This window comes from Amia ocellicauda, chromosome 16 (genome assembly GCF_036373705.1).
Source record: "Amia ocellicauda isolate fAmiCal2 chromosome 16, fAmiCal2.hap1, whole genome shotgun sequence".
NCBI lineage: Eukaryota > Metazoa > Chordata > Actinopteri > Amiiformes > Amiidae > Amia > Amia ocellicauda.
Window position 1 is genome coordinate 4,872,971 of NC_089865.1, and position 22,987 is coordinate 4,895,957.

The window sequence follows — 22,987 nt, forward strand, 5'->3', positions numbered from 1 at the left end:
TCCACGCTTTTTAAGCTGTTGTGTCGCTGTGCTGTTTGCGCATCACTGCTTCCTTTGCTATTGGGAGTTATGTGAAATCATTTTTCTGCTCCAGCTGTGCAGTTGTTCTTGCATCCGCACCTGTGCCTGCGAGCCAGTGCACCAGCTACATCCACGCAACCCCCCATTTTTGATGTGAGCTGCTCTGCTGAGTTGCGGGAATTGGGTTTTCTTGTGAAAGCTTTGGTATTCTACAGGGGTTTCTTCAGGGAAAGTAAAGATCTGTCTTGCACTGATCACCAGGCCAGTGGTATTAGTCAGTGATTATTCATCTTATGGTGATGATGCTGGTTATTATTGTATTCGCCCCCTGTGTCTGTTGGCTGGTTTTTAAACTGTAGGGCAGCAGACATGGTGTGGTGTTGGTTGTCAGTGATTTTGTGATTTGTGTGCAAGGTCTCAACATGTGCTCCAGTGGAAGCGCCGCCTCTTGTGAAGAGTGTCTGCTCATCCATCCGGACTGTGCCTGGTGCGCCCAGGAGGTACTCCACTGCTTTGTGTCTTTCATCCCATTGCACTTTGATCTCATTTGTACTGTCCACTTTCCAATCTGTTTCAAGTCTTACAGCATAGAAGCATACATTTCCTAAGGTTTTCCTCGCATACATGGTGGTTTGGTTTGTTTTGCATCTGTTTCAGTATGTTTTCAAAGTTTCACAAAGAATGTCAGCATTGTGCGTTGATTGTCACTCTGCCTAAGTAGTGGGATTGTTAATTGAATCCCAAACTGTCTATTAAAGGTACACTCGTGTCTTAAAAGCTAGGCTATTGTGATTTTAGTGTAGTCTGCAATACTGCCAAAAAGTTTTAAAGTATAGCTTTGTGTAGAGAGTAGATGTCCAAAGTGAAAAAACAATGTGCCCTTATTTTGGTTTCACAGACCTGGATTAGCACTGGTCTTGCACCGCTCTACCGAATATCAGTGGCAAGTCCACAACTAGTGCTTATCTGGGTCTGTGAAACCAGCACATTCAGTTTTAAATACATGTTATTAAAGAGCCACAATGGATTTGTCCTGTTTTTTTCTTTTATAGGAGTTCGGGAGGGCAAGGACTATCACATCCCGGTGCGACTATAGTCCAAACTTGTTGAAGAGGGGCTGCGAGAAGCGCTTCATCGAGAGTCCAAGCAGCAAAATGACCGTGTTGAAGAACCAGCCGCTGAGTTCCAAAGGGTCGGGACCCACCCAGTATGATGTCATTCAAATAATGCCTCAAAAGATTGCCCTGAATCTGCGGCCTGGTAAGCCACTGGTCACGACATTTTTCGAATGCGCTGAATATTGCAGTGGGGTGTTATTAAAGATGACAGATTATGCTAAAAAGAATGTTGGCAATGGCAGCACTTTTGAGAAAAAATCTCAGCAAATTTGTTAAACTGAGCTCAATGAGTTGAGCTTTCCAGTAGCACAAGGAAAACCACTCCTTCGTGTCAACACACACTTTAAAATCCCAAATTCAGATTTAATTTCAGAGAATCTATCTTGCTCTCTAGGAACTGTGCAATACAACATCACTCTATTCATTCACTGTGAAGCGAGACAGCTGGGGAATTTAACAATGGTAGGAATAGATTTGCAAGCAACTTTACAACTGACCAGCAAAACAGCTGGATCTGTAGACTATTCATACCGTCTACTTACAATTAATCTTTTCTCCTTCCTGCTTACAGGTGACCAGACCTCGTTTGAAGTGCAGGTTCGGCAGGTGGAGGACTACCCGGTGGATCTGTACTACCTGATGGACCTGTCTCTGTCCATGAAGGACGATCTGGACACTATCCGCAACCTGGGCACCAAGCTGGCGGAGGAGATGAAAAAACTCACCAGCAACTTCCGTCTGGGATTTGGCTCTTTTGTCGACAAGAACATCTCCCCGTTCTCGTACACGGCGCCCAAGTACCAAGACAACCCCTGCAATGGGTGAGTGAGCCGGTGCACTGACTGACTTTGCCTGCATTTGCCGATTTCAAGCATAACACTACATGAAACCAACAAAATCAATTGTGTAATTGTTTTCTTGTATGTGTTCTTATGAGTTACTGTCAGAGCCATAGAGGCCGAAGCATCATTGATTTTGAGGTTTGGATTTAGCTTAGATATTCAGAAATTCCAGAACATCCCCTGTGAAAGTGCAGAAGTGAAGTGGAACTGTAATTTGTTTTCCTTTTCCTTCTTTCAAATCAAAATTGAGTCAAAACATCCTCTTTTTGGTTTCCTCTTTATTCATAACTAACATTCAGCAAATCTAAGCTAAGATGCCTGTTTGCAGCCATATGTCGTTATGTGTAAATTTTGACAGTCTGTGCAAAATACATATGCTTAGAATCAAAATGTCTTCAAAAGCTACATGTAAAGGTATTTATTCATGTACGTTATGCTTGTGCTTATCTATAATATGACATTGTGTAGATCAGCTGGTATCCTACTAATATAAGCTATGCAGTTTTAATTGGTCATTCACTGCCTTCTCACCTCTATTGGTGTGTGATTAGGTTAGGATAAATTAATGCTAATTACAAAGCTTTAAATTGTGATCTGAATTGTGTTACAGAACAGTATGATTTAATGGGTTCCTAGTAACAGGGAGAAATAGGCCCACAAATATAAAATTGTCTGTAAAGGAAACTGAGCTAAAAAAATGATTTAGAAGCTGTCCTGCAACATACTTGCCCTAGAGGCAGAATTAACTCTTGTCACGCCTCATTGCTCAAGTAGGTTATGCCCTTGCTTCTCTGTTCGAAGCAAAGTCATTACCAACGCCAGTGGAAAACCACAGTAATATTCAGATACTTTCGCCTTGATTACCTTCCAGCATCTGGGATGTGTTGTGTATATATGTATTACACCTCTTATTGACCAGGAGAGGCCTTAGAAAGGTGAAAGTAGGATAGTAGGATGGAAAGAAGCTTACAGGTTGGTTTTGGTCCCCTACAGATACAAGCCGTTTCCAAACTGTGTTCCCTCTTTTGGTTTCCGTAATCTTCTCTCCCTGACTGACAAAGTGGACCGCTTCAACGAGGAAGTCCAGAAACAGATGGTTTCTCGAAACCGGGATGCACCTGAAGGGGGATTCGATGCAATCTTGCAGGCTGCAGTGTGTAAGGTGAACCAGTCTCCTTAAATCTCCAGTTACTACCCATGGTACCAGGAAAGAGAGATTTGTGATGTGAAGGCTGTGTCATAGATTGGTATGACAAATTGAAGGGAAATAGATGGGTCATGGAATCTTTTTGTATTGTTTAAATCATTCAGAGTCATTTGTATTACATGGTAAACAGATGGCACATTGTTTTGCGAATTAAATGTGATTTTTTTTGTCCTAAATCATAGCATTAGTTTAACTGGAAAAGCAGTCATTACAGTCACTTTTACCTGGAACAGACCAATAAATACATGTTCACATCTTGTTTAGATGTACAGTTCTAGTCCAAAGTATTGACTTAAGTGGTGTGCCTACCTCTGCACACAAGTCATTGCTTAACGTAGTTCAAGAAACTGGAATCTGTAAAGCACATGCATTATAGATTGACTTTCTTGTGCCTGTTGTGGGCTCCACATTAGATACAAGCTGACATCTTGATTCTCTCTGTGAAGGAACGTCAAATTAGTTTAGCTCCACAGCGTGCGTTGTTTGGCACATAGTGACATGCATTGTCTCCTGGCACGCCATGTGCTTTTGTTTGTGAACATGTTTCATTTTTATCTCCTTCCCATTGATAAATGCAGTGAAAGGCTGAGTGAGGTCATTTGGCATGCAGAGAAGGAGGCTTTTGTTGATGGCTCATTTCATTGAAACTTTATATTTTTCAATCTTTGTGATTTGCTCTTTTGTTAACGTTTCATCGCCTGTCTTTGCCTTTTTGTGAAATCTGAAGGTCAGTGTGTGGCACGACTGCTTCAGTCCCTGCTCTTCAAGCATACCATGCTAGCCGATACATATATTCTAATTTTTTTTTGTTTAATGTTTACAAACAAACCCACCAAGACAGACATGAATAACAGGCTTCCAATTGTCACGACTGCAAGCGTTAAAGCAAAAAAAAAAAAGAAAACTAGAGGGGCTAAACAATTTAACAAGGCACTGTATATATTGGTCCAAATTGTACTGAACTGAGAGAATCATCTATTGTTTTAGACAATAACGTGTATTATTTTAACACCCAACCAGCTCAAACGTAACTGTTAAGTATCTTTTTGCAGAAATTTCCCAAACAGGTGCAGTTCCAAAGTGCACAGGAAATGAACTATTCATTAAACTGTCTCACTCTGTAACCTGTGCAGGAAAAGATCGGCTGGCGGAAGGAGGCTTTCCACTTGTTGGTTTTTGCCACAGATGATGTCCCTCACCTTGCCCTGGATGGCAAACTGGGTGGACTGGTCCAGCCCCACGATGGCCAGTGCCACTTAAACGAGAAGAACGAGTACAGCGCCTCGACAAAGATGGTAAGAAAGTGACATAATGTGCGTAACAGTGTTATTTATAGAATTTTCCATTTATTTATATGTTCTGGGATGGGAATGTTATTTTACTTCCTAAAGCACAGCAACACGAATTAGATACTTTATTGTCATTATTTATTCTGTGGGTAATCGTAATGCACAGGTCCGTGGGTCGTGATGCGTGCTTTTGTTTTCACGCTCTGCTAAAGTTAGTTCCTCGATGTGTTGGAAAACGCAGCCCTATCATTACCTCAGCCTTAGTCATCGCCAGTGCGTAGTTCTTCGTGGTGGTTTAGGCTTGAGTAAAAAGCTAAATGGTGTTTACAAAAGAACCACCACAACGCAACCAGAACATAAAGCCGTCCTTAATAACGGGGTCCTGTCGTGTGGGAATGTAAAGCGCACGGGTAAATGGCAGGAGAATATTGTCGTGGACAGACTTCTCTTTTTAAATACCTTGACAGGAAATGTGCTCTGTTAAAGATGTACTCTTCTTGTTTTGTAGGATTATCCGTCTCTTGCACTCCTGGGAGAAAAACTGGCAGAAAACAATATCTATCTCATCTTTGCTGTAACAAAGAGGCTGTATATTATTTACAAGGTACTTCCCAAGTAGTTTGCTTGTGGTTTTTGTTCTGATTTCTCAACCTAAGGACATGTCAAAATATTTCAAGAAGAGAGAGAATAATGTTGGCTAATACAAAGGAGACAGATTATGGCAAGGGGGGGACTTAATTAAAATATGCAGTTGTATAATTGGAAAGTAAAATTAAAAACATTTTGTGGATGTATTAATATAAATATATGTACATAATAGCCATGTTCTGATCATTATTTCTGTCTAATTCTTCAGAACTTTACAGCATTGATACCGGGTACTACTGTAGAAATTCTCGACAACGACTCCAAGAACATAATACAGCTGATTGTCAATTCCTATAATGTAAGTATGACCCAACTGAGTATAAAAGCACAACCTTTTATTTCTGTTGTGTCAAGCAGATTTTGTTGTCCTCCCTCTTTTCAAGTTAATAATTTCTGATCCTGGGTGCAGAATTGTCCTGCAGTGTAAACATCGGTTACTCTTTAATGATTCTCGATGTTGCACCAGTTGACTTTTATGGATGTTTGGCTGAACGTGCACCAGGCTGTGCTATTACCGGTCATCGTGAAGGACAGTTGGAAGGTGGTGTGGGCAGCTCTGGAAGATTGTGCCCTATGTGTGCAGCAGTTACAATGCTGACTGAAAGCATTGTGTACAGAATGTCAAACTGCGCTTCTGTGTCACAGTTTGTTCTCTGACCCCATCCAAAAACACAGATAAACTGCAGCAGTGAAAGCTTTGCGAAGCCCAGGCTGACACTGGTGTTATTTTGTTGTTTGTGTTGTCTGGATATGGTTTTGTTTTTAAGTTCAGAACATTCTGGTCTATGGGAGAAGAACTCGTGAGCCGGCATCTGGCAATAATAGTTTTAATAGTGTAAGCTTTTACGCCAAGAGAAGCTTCAGATCAGGAACGCTGCAGCTTTGCGTTAGAATTTAAAATGAAAAGAAAGCAACAGTTTATTTTGCTCACTGCCTCAGTTATTTAAGCCCTGTTTTTGCTGCTCTAGCAGTCTGATTGATGGTGCCCCTACTGGGCTTGTACCCCTGTGCAGGAAGGAAGTGTTAGGCTTCTCTCTGACCCAGGAGAGTTAAACTCGGCACATTTTGTCCTGTTATATGTTACTGACTGGCATATTGAGCTGGTGGGTCAGTGTCAATGGTGCAGTGCATAGTTTGACCTCATGGTTAATGCAAAGAACATGAGATTTAAATCACAAAATCTAGTCAAAGCTTCCGCAAATGGTCGCCCCCCCCAGACAGGAAATAGATTCCAGCGTTTCTAGCAATAGGTGTGTCTGCAACACGGCACCGATATCTTTGAGACCCCATTGAGCAGTGTTGTTCTTCAACAGACAGTTTTCCAGCAAAGACTGAGTCAGGAAGTCATGGAAGGGCTAAAAGGGCCTTCGCTGATTAAGAACTAAAGCTTGTGAAATATTTTACTTGCAACTTATTGACCTATTTGTATTGATGTATTTGTAGATTTGATTTTACAATGCGATCACGAGATCAGTCCATAAGTGTACAAGTACTAGACCGGATAACCATACAGGTTTTGGGCGTGAAAGTAGAAATTCTCCCCTTTTGAACATTTTTATGGGTACAGTCATGCACTCTTTACTAGACAAGTTTGTACACGATCTCTAGTAGCCTCCCATATGTCTTCAGTTGATTTAGTCTTTTTGTTTCAGCCCAGATGTTGAATCTTTTGTTAGTAGACTATCTTTGAACGAGGGTAGAAAGTGGAGGAGCATCTTCCACAGTAGTATTGATTAATTTGTTTTTCCACATACTTTTGTGCTCCTTGGTTTGAGTAGAAATCATAAATCTCTCCAGATTGTTAAGTGTTTATATCAGTGAAAGAGCAAGGTTATAGGAGCAGACTAATTCAGTTTTAATTCTCCTTCCCATTTTAACCACTGTCCATTTTGGATTCTCTTCATCTGAAGATGGCTGAATGTGTTGTACTAGCCAGTGTAGTAATAATAAAAGAATAAGCGCTAAATGAATCCAATTATCATATCTAATTTGTTTAATTTACAATCTTTAGAACATACGCTCTAAACTGGAACTGACGGTCTGGAATCATCCGGAAGACATCTCCTTGTCTTTCACCGCCACATGCCAAGATGGCAAGCCTCTTCCGGGACTCAGGAAATGTGGGGACCTCAAAATAGGAGACACGGTATGTTCAAGCCTGGTTGACAAACATCTGATGATTTTGGTTGAAGTTCCTAACTCTCTTTTCCCTGTCAACGCAAACCGTGGCTAAAAGCTGAAATTTCTGCTGGTGTTGCTGGTGTTGCTGGTGTTGCAGACGTCAATAAGGGTGTCCTGCATTCACTGGTTATTTTGATTGAGCTACTGTCTCACTGCCCGACTTGGCAAGAAACTGTCCACCTTTGCTTTTAGTGTAAATATTTACACACTGCTTGGCATCAACATTGCTTTGGTTTGCTGTTTCCACGATGGCACCTGCCCTTTATTCTCTCATTATCATGGGTCTTACGAATGACTTTTTTATTCTTTCTTTCTACAGGTTGTTTCACTTACAGCTTCATAACACTGTAAGGAAACTTCATAGCCTACTTAACAGGATATCTGACTGTTATTAGTAGTGTATCTCAGAATTTTTTTTTATTTTTTTTTTATCACTACATTTAGCAATAATGGAAATGGATGGAAACTAACAGAAAAGTTTGTACACTTAATCAGCTAAGCACTTGCCAAATTACTCCAAATATTTTTAATAAATCAAGTAGTGACTTGGCAGCTCCAAGCCTCGTAGGAATTTGTCTATTCCCGTTAGCATTTGGTTCCTGTTTAATTAAATCAAAGCGGCTCCAGCTAGGAGGAAGACTTGAAAGTACACGTACACCAAACTGAAAACATAATAATCGCTGAATAAGGTATTTATCTTAACACTCCCTGGAGAAATATGATGATTTGGTAGAACGTCGTCTGCATGCCAGGGGTGGAGGTTGCTGTGGTCAGACTTTCACAACCGGCGTGGAAAACATTTAAAATCTTTACCAGCTGTCATTTTGATTGGTTTGTTTTATACATTTTTATGCATTCATTCTTTGTTTGTTTGTTTCTGAGTGACTTTGTTGGGTTTTTGTTAAGCTTGCGTGATGGTTTCACAATCCTTTCGCTCATGTCCTTTTTATGGAAAATACCCTTTCAGGCCTTATTCACTCTGCCACACACAAGTAGTTTGCTGACCTTTACAGATTAGCAGCCGCCGGCGTACGAAAATGCACCAAAGTCCTGTTAATCACTGTAATGGTGGTCCTTTGTCGATTTATGGACTGCATGTTTAGAGTTGGGGAAAAAGGAAAACCATTGGACGATGTCAGATATTGTTGTTATAGATCTAGATGTTCTCTTTCTGGTGTTGTTTTGTGTATTGCTGATTTTTAATTGATTTAGACACAATTCCTCAGGAATAATGCAATGTAAGTAACTTCATAAGGGATACAGCTAAATCCTTCTGTCCTTGAGATATTATGTCCTCTGCTCTGGTTTGATGAAAAAACAAACAAATATCTGGAGTTGGGTCTTCCAGTTCTTTTCTGGCTTATCTTTGTTTTACACTAATGTTATCTACCACACTAATCCTCAGTCTGAGAGGTCTTTTTTTATTATGATTTAAATGCTTTTGATTAAGTAATTTAAAAGAACAGAAACTAAATAATGGAGGTGGAATAAAACTTGATCTTTTCATTAACTCTGGAGTACCAGATTCATATGAGGATTTTTAGCTGGCTTTGCTACATTACTGTTTAACAACAAGCTGTTCTTTTCATATCGGAGAACTAGGAAAAACCTTCATTATCAATTAACTACCAGCTACTGTGGAAATGGGACTGTTTAACTTGGCACGTAACATTCTCCATATCTCCTCTGAAGCAAACTTCCATCTCAAGAAATATATATTGTTGGTTTTTTGTGCTTCTGATTTAGCTGTGGCAATTTCTGATCTCATTCTTTTATTAAAAGCGGTTTGTCAGAAGTAAAGTCTGCAGTTGAATTCATCAGGTGTTTTGATCATTGAAATGTGGGTCATAGTAAAGATAAAAACTGCAAGGAAGTTTAGTTGTGAGGTTGGTAGGATGGTAAGGAAATGAACACTCACCCACCCACACAAACAGTCACGCACACAATTATGTTGGAAGTCTAAAGCTAGGCAGAATTTCATGGTTTTACGTTAATTTTCAGTTTACGTGGAATTACTTTTGGGATGCACTATATAAACAGCCATTCAGTGTCGACCTGACCTTTGAAATTCTTCCTTAAAGCAGCAGTGTCGGCCTCATGGCTGCTCGGGTCGTCTATCTGGGCTCTGGGACGGAGGTATTGTGAAGGCCTGAATGGGTCAGTGAATAGCTAAACCCATCTGTCCTTAGGCAGCGTAATACTTGTTTTTTTATGCCCAAAATGGGGGGGAAATGAATCGCATGTTGCCCATGTGTCACTCTCCCCTTTAAATATGCTAAATTGGATAGCACTGCAGGCCAAAGCCTAGGTGTCACTCAGAGTGAAACAGCACCCTGTCTGTGTGGTGTGAATACGTGTAATTGACACAGACAGAATCTTAATTGTCTGGGACAAAAGCTGTGGGGATTTGGAGCTCTAAAAAGGACCTTCTTTTAAGTAAATGTGACAGAAAGAACAAAGTAGTCTCAGAAATGTAATTTAATGTCTTTGTGTGTGTATGTCTTACGCAAGAAGGAACTACATCAAAACAAGCAAGAAAGTATCCGTTATGATCTAAATCAATTTGTGTTAAATATCAAGATACAATGCATAGATTTACTTGTGATATCACCCTACAGAATGATAAAGATACAAGTTTGCTCAGATCAGAGCAGTAACAAAATGCTGATGGATTTAAAGCACAGATCAGTTTCAGATCTTTAGCAAAGACTTGGAGCTCCAACAAATGAACAAACTTGGCAGAAACATATGTAGGAGAAAATATTAAACCCCCAGATACAATCTTTTACTTTCAAATATGTATCTGTAACATGATTACATTAGCACAAACTTCCTGCATGCTAGATCACAGGCAGCTGTAAACTAAACTGAACTCACCCCTGTGTATTCTGGGTTTCAATGATTGCCGTCAGATCTGCGGCACTGCCCTGTATTGTGTATTCACTGTGGTCTGACAACGTCGGCCCAGCCCTGCGCTCTGAGCTCCACTGAGCCAGATGTTTCTCTTCTGGCAGACCTCCTTCCATCCAAGTCTGATAACTCAAGGTATTATGTTCCCCCACGGGGTTTGTTATCTTTCTTGAAATGGGCATTAAAAAAAAACCAACAACAATTAACAACCATTAACAGTTTGGCTCACTTGGTTGCTAAATCAAATTCTGCTGTTTAGGACCTTCCAAACTTTGTTCCTGCCAAACAGTGTGATTTAAAAAAAACACAAGAACAACAAAAACCTGTTCTTTATAACTGCAAATCTTGTGATCTGAGTTTCTTATAAAATCAGTGTGGGATTTTCCTTTTTGCTCCAGCGTGGTGATGTATAACAGTGCTAATCTTTTCATATTAAGATGCGAACTTACCCACGACCTACGGATTGAAAACTAGTCAAATGAAAAGCTTTGATCGCACAAGCCAGGACAACCCTGAATGCTCCCTTCGATGTGAACCTTGGTGTCTCGTAAGTTGTGGAACTGCCTAAGATCTAGCAACAGAAATCACAGCCGATTTTCTCTCGACTTCGTGTTTATCGAAGAGCCTTTTCTCATGTGGGGAAGGCAGAAGCTGTTTTTATTTGGTTTTCTCTCAGAAACTCAAAACACAAGAGTCTGACACAAAACGCTGCCAATAACAATATTTCAGGACTATGACTGCTGAGCTTGGTCATAAATTCCTACGATTGAAGTTCACTCTGAAAGCTGGGCCACAGATTTGCTACATAATACTAGTGAATTATCCGATGTACACAATCCAGCTCACTTTTGCCCCTTTCTGTGTGAATCTCTGTGAAGAGCTGTGCTATATTTATCACTTCATATGCTGCTTCACAGACCTCGATTACCACTCGTCTCTGACCTCGGTCTGTGAAACCAGCCTTATAAGTATTGGGAAGACTTTTCTTTTTGTCTTCTTTAATTCGATCTGAAGTCTTCAAAAGCAGCGAAACATTCCCTGTTGGGAATTTTATTTTGGCATCAAAAGCTCTTAAAGAAATCTGTATTGTGGTTTAATCCGTTTTGCGAGGTGTTTCTCTTTGCAGCTTCTAGATTACTTACCTCAGTTGCTGAAGCTCGTTAGGATGGTTAACTGAGATTTGAAATCAGTGGGATTTGGGAGTTTTGGTTCTTTGTTAAACACATTGAAAGAGGTCAGTCATGCGATAAAGTGGATTATAAATGTGCATTTTGTTTGTGTTATAAAATGAAGAAAGCTGACTAATTGGGGTAAACATCTATGGGGTTGCAATTTCCGCACTTCAATAATTTAGTTGATTTTAGTAATTAATCTGTAACACCAATTAAAGCATAGATTTACTTTAGGGGCATAGCTTTAAAATTAATTTTATCTGTAAGTCAAAATAATATAAGTGGTTAATAGACTGATAAATGTGTAGCTGATCCTTTTAAATTGTATACAAAGTTACATGTGATTCTTATCTGAACTATGATTGAGAGTCTAATCCTCAAATTTGAAAGCTTTGCCAACGGAGACAATTATGTACTGATTTCGTCGGTAGATTCCCTTTGTGTCGAAGTTTACATACACATCAACAGGCTTGTAGGAGTATCTGGCAAGATTAAGTGTAATTATAACCAGGTAATGCTTTATAAATACCTTTTGGGTACTTCTATGAATCGGCACAGACTAAACGATATATTGTTTGTTGGAATTTGGGAGTGCTGCAGATCATTGTAACTGGCCTGCGTCTATTTAACCAGTCAAATGTTCTTTAATGCTATCGCATGGTATCTTTATACTTTTTTATTTTCTTTGACATTCTTCATAGCACATACTCTGTATGAGTGTCCATTATCCAAACTGTAAATGTTTTTCCTCAAGGTATAGATGAGAACGGACTTATTCACTGAGGAAATTAAATGTATGTAGTACAGCGAAGATTTACAAATAAAACTTTCTCTTTATGTCAAAGGTATCTTTCAACGTATCCGTGGATGCCAGGACTTGCCCTGCACTAAACACCAAGCACAAATTCACCATCAAGCCCGTGGGCTTCAAGGACACCCTGGATGTGACTGTGGACTACACCTGCACCTGTGGCTGCACCGCCGACACCGAGACCAACAGCAGCAAGTGCAGCAGCATCGGCACCTACGAGTGCGGCACCTGCAGGTGCGACCCCGGGTACCTGGGTGCCCGGTGCGAGTGCCAGGAGGGTGAGGCCAGCAACCTGTACCAGACCATGTGCCGCGAGGCCGAGGGGAAGCAGATCTGCAGCGGACGGGGGGAGTGCAGCTGCAACCAGTGCCTCTGCTACGAGAGCGAGTTCGGCAAGATCTACGGCACGTTCTGCGAGTGCGACGACTTCTCCTGCGCCCGGCACAAGGGCATACTCTGCTCGGGTGAGGGATTGTCGGGGAGAGAGGGAGAGGGAGAGGAGAGAGTGAAAGAGGGTTGCGTCTGGGGTCGGGGTTATGACACTCTTCCCCCTGCACTTCCTGCACGTGACGTAACATGAGCAGAGGAGGTCCGCAGCACAGACTTTGGGGGCACTTTTCTGTCTAAATCATTTGATGTAGAGGTTCAGCATTCAATTAGAAGGAGAGAGAGACTGGCATTGAGAGGATATGGCATATCGAAATCTAGTTTTATTTTTTCCAATTTGAGATTTTCAGGAAGTGACTTTCAGTTAAACTTTTAAATAGAGGAAAGTGCTGCAGGTTTTGTTTGGTGTGGAGTTTTCCCGTCAACGCGGGTGTGTCTGCAGTTTTGCCCAGTTCTGGGACATCTCCAGTATTACTCAGACGTAATGTATTTCTGACTCCCACCTGACATTTATAGCGTTCCCTCACACTCACTCATTGTTTTTTTTTTTTAAGGGTTTTATAGAACAGATTAAAGCTCTGCATTTAAGCATTAGGTATATATTAATTTTCATACTATACTAATATGATACGTGTACGATGACTCGAGAAACATCTGCTTCTGTTTTTTGGGTGACTTTCTAAACCAGTTGGAACGCATGTCTGCATTTTCTTTGACTAATGTGTTCATAGGTACAAGGGGATTTAAAAAATCCTGAATTAGCAATGTTTAGAGGATCCTTGCTTTCAGGCAGATTACAGGAAAGATGGATTAAATACAGCCTTGCCTCTCACCCAGGGGTTTGAATGTTACATTTAAGTAAGAAAACCTGTGCATAAATCATTTCCCATAATTTTAGCTAAATTCGTTCACCATAGTGGCATGAAAATTGCATTTTTGCCTGATGACGCATGCCTCAGTGAAACAATGTCACCATCGTGGTGATTACAGAGCCCAGACCGGCCTGCGTGGCTCATGCCGGGGGGCCCGAGACTGCTGTGCGCTGGTCTGGATTGGTGGAAGGATGCCTGTTGGCTCCCGTGCCTTCTGCTGCTGTTACATAAGCCGCAGTGCATCTTTGTAATGGACAGCTTTGTTTGGTTCTGCATACAGTGCGTTGGTTTATAGGCAATAATGGACTATGTTGTTCGGTCAGCAGGAACAATAGCACGAGCACAAACGAGATTCTGTAAACCTTTCAGAGTGACCCGAGATGGAGTACTGCAGCAGTCATTAAATGTTAACAGTTCAGTTATCGGGACATTTGCTTAGTTTCTAATTTGTTAATGAGGTAGTTGGTACTCGTTCCAGATACTTGATTTTGGTGTCCGTTGTATTCTGCAGTGAATTATTTGTAAAGATGTTTAAAGATTCCCTTTTCACCTGCTATTCTGTTGGTGTGTGTGGAGATTTTTCTGTTCTTAACGATTTTGCTTAATTGTTTCAACACTTGCTTTGTATTTGTACTTCTTGGCGAAAGCATCTACATTATAATTCGACTGAGGAAATCAATGGGACCAAACCTCTAGTAACCTAATATGCAGTAGATACGGAACTGATTATCAGAATTTACTCATTGGACATTCAGTTGGTTGTATTGTTTACCATTGTTGTCCTGCTGATGTGTCCGGTGATTGTTCAGAGTTCAGACAATCTGAAAGTATCATCAGCTGACAGATCTGCCTGTTTACCTCTTCGGCCTAGCTACTGAAGCATGCAGGCCACGCCCCGTAGGAAATATTTACCCAAGAACAGGGCCTAAGAGATCTTCCTTCTGGACTTTGTCAGTCTGATTTGATGCCTGGGTTACTAGGGCAAAAGGCAAATTACTGTGGTATTGATGGCATGTCAGTCACCGCTTGGGAGTGAAATAAAAGCCAGCTGTGAAGAGAGAGATCTGTGGTGGACTGTTTATAGATTTAAGTGAATTCAAGACCGTTAATGTACCCTGTAGCTTCTGCACCACATTCCTGAAATTATTCGCAAATCCGTATTTTGTTGATTCAATTCAGCTTTTTCCAGCTTGCCTGTAAAATATCTAACTATTGTAACTATTTGATGGGCTCACATTGTTGGGCGGTACGTGTTCAAGACTGGCACATGAAAAACAACACAAGCTGCACTTTACTTTGAGCTATGCCTTAGTCATGGTCGCCGGTTAGCTGACACACACGCACACACGCACACACACACAGCAGCAGAGGATCTGATTCGTGGGGGAAAGCGATTATATGAACACGTTGAGGAGAAATGACCACAAGACTCCCCTTGCAGTGAAGCAGTTTAGGCAATTAGCATCTTTCACAGGGGATTGGAAAGTTAATTTGTATAATCTCCTTAATTGCAGAGGTGCTTGTAGTTCAAAGATGGAGATTAGTGTCTCCTAAGGCTTCGTATCAAATCAGTGTTTCTCTCGGTTACAGATTTTAACCAGTTCCCGTTTTTATTTATTTAACCACTTATCCACCTCCTAGCTGACCTAAAAACTGCCGTGACTGTTGCCGCATGTATGATTTAACATTGTTGTCAGTGTAAAGGAAAACGCACATGCATGTCTAGACCTTGAGGGTACGGAGGAATTCAGTGATGGTGTTGAGTGCGTGTTAGCAGAGATCCCACCCCCCTGTAAGCCCCAGAGTCCTCTTGTGATCTTTCCATCAATCACCCGTCATCCAGCGGCTCCCAGCTAAAGTTAGCAGCTTCTCCAGGGTGGCAGGGGTGTCAACCACCAGGCTTAGTGAACGCTACCCATTAAAGCATCTAGGTCAGATCACTTAACGGGGGTGGGGGGGCAGAGATGCAGCAGGCCCCATGGAAGATCTGTTCTATTTCTGTCTCTCTGTGTTGATGTCTCTCTCTCTCTCTCTCTCTCTCTCTCTCTCTCTCTCTCTCTCTCCGAGCGGCTGTGCAAACCCTCGTGTAATGTAATAGTGCACAACCTCCGGACCTCCGTGGTAAATCACTTGTGTTCGTCGTGCTGAAAGGTGTTGAGGCTTGTCTCGGATTTGAGCGCACAGTCGGAGTTTCCTTTAGTTTCAGATTCCAGTGCTTGAGAAGAAAGGGAATACTTTCTCTGTGGAAAGAAAGAAAAAAGAGTGGGGGGATAATAATTTAAAAGCCAAATGTTGTTGTGTATTTTGTTTCTGGTCAATTCTGTGGGAACATTTATTTTCTAATCCTAAGCAAATAACATATTCTGAACTACTGAGCAATATAAGAGCAAACTATTTCCTATTTAATATTAGGACTATTTTAATGAGCCTGTCTCAAAATATTTATTTACTATAATAAACCTCTAATCAAAAGGTGAAAAAACATTTCATGTAATTTCTTTCACGTGATCGATACATTTTAAAGATTGTAAAGGCCAGTTAAATCATATTCAATATCTGGTGTTTTGGTTCATTGAACTGCTTATATTCATAGCCAAGACTTCGTGGCTTTGAGTTCTATATTTAGCTCCTGTAACACGCTGGCTGCTTATGACGAATACCAGTATAAACCTTAAGTTTATAGTTGGCTTGCTAGATATTGCTATTGCTGTTTCAAGCTGCTATTATGGTTAAAGGTCTGTCTATAAATGTTACAGCTTATATAAAACAAAAATCTCAAGTACTCAAACTTAATTTTCCACCATCATAAATTTCAGGGCTAATTCTGCTGCATTTGCATAGTGATAGTGAATTTAAACTACACAGAGGAACATATGTGTATGCCAGCCAGTCAGTGTGGTTTGTATTGATATCAAAGACAGTCCTTTGGAAAATCTTTTCCTCTCTCATTATTTTTTTCCGTCTGTAGCAATGTGTGTTCTCGGTTATACAGTAAGTTTTTAAATAACTACATTAAGTAAACTTAATTGTCCTCAGTAAAGTGTGTGACCCTGAAAAACAACCCTCCCAGCTAAATTAGTAGCAGTGTAAAGCAAATAAAGGCTCATCTGTGTTGACTATCACTTCCAGTTGTACAGTTCGTTTTGTTTTCAGTTGATAACGCACAGCATCACATTTACAAGTCATGTGGAATAAAAAAGGTAGGCTTTCCAGGAGACGGTTAAATGCAGCTGGGAGTAGCAAAATCTATTCCAGTTCCAGGTAAACACTAATGAACATATATTATGTAATTATTATTATTTAGTTCCTTTACAACTCTGAAATTACCAGGCAGCCCCAGACAAGGTGCTTTGCTAGTTAACATCTGATCTTTGAAGTAAACGAGGTGAGCGTGCACCTGTAGTCGAAATCAAAGCTGTACCAAATCATTTCATGCGGTTCAGGAGTGTTTTGTTATTTTTGGCGGAGGGAGGTGTGGCGGGGGGACGGGAGTTGGAAGTGGAGGTGACGGTGAACAGTGCTGAATTGGAAAAAGCCATTTTTAAACATTACTCACTTTTTTTGTCTTCACTTCAAGCATGAATTGCTCCTATCGATTTGTGTGCTAAGCAGATTCCAGTCTTCATTATTGCCATGTTGCTGATTGGACAGGTCTGTCGGTCTGTGTTGAGTGTTTATTGCTAGATCTTCACACTCTGCATTTTGTTTTTCCATCATTATTTATATCTCAGCAGACGCCCTTATCCAAGGCGACTAACCGTTTACACAAGAAGCATTAGAAAAGTGCAGTAATACAATCAGTCCAAAATAATGTTGCATTATTCAAGTGAATGCCTGAACAGTGACTTTTTCAAATAAAGAGGCCCAATCAAACTAAATGCATGTCGATGTGATCACATGGCAGATTGGACGTGGGTGAGGAGTTTGTCACAGCTTATTTGTTTCAATTGAGTAAATTAAACTCTTGATATCTTTGCCCCACCTCCTTAATTAAGTTTTATATGGTTTTCATGGTTAGAAAGTCTGACAGCGTTGGATTTAAATGCTCAGTGGTAATTTAACAATTCAGCTTGGGAGAGGGGGGGTTTCACCACGTTGTCAAACCAGCATTTATGAAAGGCGTGTTTACTTTTGTAATTACTGCGGTGTAATTGAACCAAGACTGGTTATGGTTTTATTTTGAGAACAGCAGAATACACATTGCTATTAAAAACATAACAATAAATGCTGCAAATAAGTAATGGGAATTTCACTGTATCTTTCATTCCTCTATGTGTTTTACTGTGGTGTTAATTTCTGCTTTCCTCGGCTAGGCAGTAGTGACTTGTAGGTCCAGCTGCTGCCGTGGATTAAGTTCACCTTCCTATAGCAAATATTAATTTGCTAAACCTGCGACATGTCTCTACTTGACAGTGCGTTCCTTCCAGCTGTTTCCAGTCAAAAATAGATAAAAGTATACCCCGAGCTTTGTTCTGGCAGGGGAAGAAAAATCATTTGAAACAGGCAGGTGTTCCCAATAGACGTATGACATTTTCTGGCTGTGTTTTATTACCTCAGTGGTGCGCTTGGATTTAAAACAAAAGGGCGGGTGGCGGGGTGTGAAGTCTGGGTGAAACGTGAGTTGAGCTGCACCTTCCCAAAGCTATCGTTTTACTGGCTTTAATGAGGCTGTACACCGTAGCCTTTAGCCATTCCCTGTACTGTAGCCGATAGCCATTTCCTGTCTGAGAGTCATCTTTGGGTATGGATGCTGTAGCAGTGCATAGCCAGGGTTTTGTTTTGTTTTGTTCTACTGCACGATTCATTTCTATAGTGTGTGTGTGTGTGTGTGTCCAGCAAACATGGGTGTGTAATGTGTGCATATTAGTAGTGCAGAGGTAGAGTCAAAAGGAGGAGCATTTTAGATATCTTTAGTCAAACAACTAAAAACCTAACAGACCTTTGGTAATTGTTTTCTTTGATCACATTCGTATTATGGCGAGACTCTCTCTATAATGTAAGCACACTGTCCACAGTATCTTCAATCCTGATTAAACTGCACACCACATTGGCTAGACTTGGGTTAAAGTGATCTGTGGAGTCTGGAAGCTGTTTTTTGTTTCTCCTGTAACCTTCGTAGATGGTACACTGTGTTGACCGAAGGGATGTTTAAAAATCCTTAACCTGCCAGCTGGGAGATAATGTAGAAATTATTTGGTTTCCTGCCATTTAAAATACAAGAATCTTTTAATAAGGGTTCTGTCTGTGATCTTTCAGGCTTAAGACGGTGCATTTTAACTTTAACCTCCTGTTGGAAATGTCATTGCCTTTTTAATGCTGGGAGTCGTGTTGTACAGTTGCCTGCAAATAGTGTCACCAGATTAATATGTGACTGAAATTGGATTGTGTTCATGAGGGCTGGGGAGGAGCCGAAAAGAGTTCAGCTGAGGGATTTGGAAGACCGTTGGAATAGGGCCTGAAAGAAGAGGTCCAGATTATTCCCTGCTTATGTCTCGCAGTATGACATTGACAAGGCAGCAGATAGTAACATGTATTTGAGAGTTTTCACCCATCAAACTAATTTATTTTGTGACAGGCCTAATTATAGGTTGGGGTAGAGAGACCAATCTACAAGTGCCGTCTGGTCTGGTAAAATAGTATCAAAGCCGTCCTTGGAAAAAACCCTCTTCTGTTGGTTTGTACTAATTAAGTTAGTGTGTTTCCAGTGACATTTAAAACTCTGGTTTACCTCTGGATTTTAAAAACCATCTTCTCTGCATTCAGTTTATATTTCCTAATGTTTTTTCCTGTTCAGCCTTGTCCCATTGGTAAGATATTAAACCGAGAGACTGAAGTTTAGGATTAAACAACACTGCTTATGCGGGGGGTTGCATGCAAATTGGAGTACTGCGTGCAGTCTCGCTTGGTAAAGGACGGTGGCTGGGAAAGATAAGACGACAAATGAGTCATATTTCTGAGCTCCACCTTCCTGAAGTAGTTTCTTTAAAGCTGGAGAACCTTAAAGATAACACCCAGACACGGCCATTTCCCCTGCAATAGAAGGACCTTGTGATCAGTCAAATGTTGCATTAAACACAAAAGGTCTTTCTCTACGGTTTAACTATGTGACACAGGTATATCGGCATCAGAACTCCACAGCATTCATGATTATCTCACTGGAAAATGTAGAGAATTCAACATGAAATATGCAATGCATTTTTACGGCTAGATCCACTGAAGTCCTAGAATCGTAATGTTGTCAAGGTTCAGGTGAACAACCTTCAGATTTTCACTTTCCAGCTTGCAGCCATCTGTTCAAATTTTATTGTGCAGATTGTGTGTGCAAATTGAATTGTGAGGACTGGTAGAATATTTTACAGGCTTCCTGTAAAATCAGAAGGTACCAGGATGAGTGCCTACTGTTTATTATTTTATTTTAAAGCATCTTTTTCAGATACCTGTAGAGTACTATAATTAGTGTTGGCACACTCTGCAAACAACAGCTGGTTGCCAAGTTGCATCTTCTGTAGTTTCAGTGTTGTTCGTTTTAAATATATTATTGCTTTTTTTTTTTTCTTCAAACTTTGTACGCGTGTTACAGAAAAAGTGTGGCCATAACTAAATTTTTTAGCAGGATGCACATTATGTGAATGTATTAAAGCAGTGTGTATTGTAGTGTCACAAATAATTATTGTAGTGTCTTAAGAGAGTTAACAATCGAAATCCATCCAAGCTTTATTTCTCTCTGTTAACCGTTCCTTCTTTAGGCTGACTTTCCTTTTTAATACCTGTAGATGGAGAATTAATACATGTTGATTTTAATACAACTTTTTTTTTTTTCAGAAAGTGTATCCAAAATTTAAACAGTAGGAATTCATAGAAATATGGTGCTAGTTGCAAAAAAAGTAAAAACTTGCTAAACTCAGACACTATAGGAATATAGTAGCTCCTGACAATTGTAGGCAAGTAAGCAGTTAATAAATGCCATGAAATATGAGGTGTATGGGATTGTCAGCATATGGGAGTGATTTGTTAGGTATCTACTGAAATGAGATGCCATTTCATTAGGGTATAGTACAGGAATGGCAAAATGGTTAAATGGCAGCATCACAGCTGGGAGCGTGTACTGTGTAATGCGCAAAAGCTGCCTGAAGCACTTGAAGGTCAAAAGTTGGCACGTTCACTGGCGGTTATAGCTTTCACATTTGCAGGAGTCTTACCCAGGGCTCTATCAAGAATTTGTTGCATTATAGTGTTAGCAAAGTTTAGTACCACGTTAGTGTTGCCTTCTGTTCAAGTCTTCGTAACATATGGCGAGCTTCTGACTAGCAATCTAAAATGAAAATATTTTCGAAAGCACATGCAGGCACTAGCGATGCCGGGCTGAGAATAATATCAGCCTGTTTGTTGCTGCAGTTGGAGGAACCCCCCTACACACACACACACACACACACACACACACACACACACACTTTTTTGTTCCCTCTATTTTTCCCCCCAAAGACTGAACTGGCCTTTGTTAAGGTCCTGGCTGTGCATAGCATAAATCTGGCCAACACCACAGAAACCTGTCATAAATATTTCTTAAACCCCGTCAAAATACATTCTAAAGATTGCACAGAAGGAAGTGTGTGTGTGGGGGGGCTATGAAATCTCTTTTAAAAAGTGACTCCTTATTTTTGTATTCATACCGAAAGAATGCAGGCTTTCATGGTGATTGAAGAGTTCACTCTTTTTATCCACAGATATATTTTTGGTATTTGAACAAGAATAATTGTCCTTAGTGACAACTTCAGCCCACCATCCTCCCCTCGGTTCTTTATAGCTTTTTATACAACAACTTCTAATATAAATGTATTTAATCGGGCTCTGGCATGGTGACAGAAACACAAAGAAACTACTGTATTGTGCTTCTTAATCCCAGTTCTTGGGCAGCAACCCAAACCATAGATGTAGGATTAGCAGCTGCTTTTAAGTGAGAGCAGTTTCAAGAGAAAAAACTAAAAACGGAGGAGATACAGTGCTTTCGCTAGTCTTACGGCCTACAAGAACAGATTTTGTGTTTTTCTGCTTTTCTGTGAGAAAATAGATATGTTTAGATACAAATGTTAAGTTTTCATGTATATCTTCCCAAGCTTAAGAGTCTTGATGATTTTTCCATTGTTGAAGTTCAAATGGCATAATCATTACTCATTAATTTTTCTTGTCTTGCCTGACAAAGGAAGACTTGTTTACCTGTTTGGAGGTTTACCAATGACACATATGGCTGGTTTAATGAAGCGTTTCTCTCTGACACACTGCAAGGAGATCTCTCTCAGTTTTGGCCCCAGCTGATGCGGTCGGTGAAATAAGATGAAGCTTTGTCAGTTTACTACTGTTCTCTGAAGTGCATTGTTTTACGAGCAGCTGTTGTGCATGCAGAATATAGCCAGGGTTTTAGTGCCTTAAGGTTGCATGGTATTCCTTTGGTAAGCAAGTTCCTTAGCAGCTTAAATAATAGGGTTTACAGAAAAGCTAATTATTTGTGTATCCACAAATTTGGCTATTTATAGTGACTGCTGAGAGAGTAAAACCACAAACCTCCACCACTACTTAGCCCAAGATTGTTAGTTCACAAGACACGCAGAGACAGTGCAATTGTGGTGCTGTTCTACTTTTTCAACATCACAAAGTAAATCATTCCACGAGGCAGCTTTTTTGTCCTCTAAATCATAGGTAATCTTCCTCAGATGTATCATTAAACACAGCTGGTCTTTGTCAGTCCTAAATATTTAACAATTAAAACAATAGATTCTTCCTCATTACAAGGAGTATAGCTTACATTGGACATTTTATTTGTAATATTATAATAGTTCCATCTTTTTTTTTTATAGAACTGGAACATGATGTATCCAACTAAGTTTTGGCCATTGCCTGTAAAAAAATGAAACGAAAAGTTCGTTGTGTCTATGTATAATAATAGCAGAGGATGTGATTCATCATGACACAATGTTTATTCGCTCAGTGGCGTGTCTTCATGTCTGCAGTGTGCCGTTAGCTCTTGAGGAGACTTTGCTTGTGGAGCTGGAGCCAAAGGAAGAATCACTCTGGTTGCCGTTTGGTTTCATTGGCAGAGTTTGGTTTTCTGGGAAGACGCTTTCTTCTCACCGTACATTCAAACGATGGCAAAGTTGTGCGTTCACATATAATTAGCGATGTTTAAGACCAGATTCTGCTACATTAAAGCAGAAAATGTTAACAAGTGAGACGGTACATTTTTCAGAACCCCTTAACCCCTTATAGTTCCTAAGCATTTTTCTGTGTATACATTCTGTATATTTTAAGAAGTTAACTTATATTTCAGGCCAAGGCACATTGTACACTGGCTTTAAGTTCTGCATAAACTTGGTTTATACATTTGTCCTCACCGTCGCTCTTCTTGCAGTGTGTTAACTCCGAGTTAACTCAGCTGTTCGTTGATAACGTACAAGGCCAAGCTGGGCCGAAGGATCCAATTACTCTGATGGTTCAGTCTAAGTAGTCACTCCAATCTGATTGCTGCATAAACAGT

At 40.3% G+C, this 22,987-nt stretch overlaps 1 protein-coding gene across 1 annotated transcript in view; it reads left to right on the forward strand.

The window, feature by feature from the left end:
• itgb5 (integrin, beta 5) overlaps positions 1-22,987 on the forward strand; it is a 32,933-nt gene that overhangs the window by 826 nt on the left and 9,120 nt on the right. Inside the window, exons 2-10 of the mRNA XM_066688612.1 lie at positions 436-521; positions 1,074-1,281; positions 1,711-1,960; positions 2,975-3,143; positions 4,322-4,483; positions 4,986-5,081; positions 5,334-5,423; positions 7,137-7,271; positions 12,234-12,663. Coding sequence (XP_066544709.1) covers positions 436-521; positions 1,074-1,281; positions 1,711-1,960; positions 2,975-3,143; positions 4,322-4,483; positions 4,986-5,081; positions 5,334-5,423; positions 7,137-7,271; positions 12,234-12,663 — 1,626 coding nt within the window. The remainder of the gene's footprint in view (positions 1-435; positions 522-1,073; positions 1,282-1,710; positions 1,961-2,974; positions 3,144-4,321; positions 4,484-4,985; positions 5,082-5,333; positions 5,424-7,136; positions 7,272-12,233; positions 12,664-22,987) is intronic.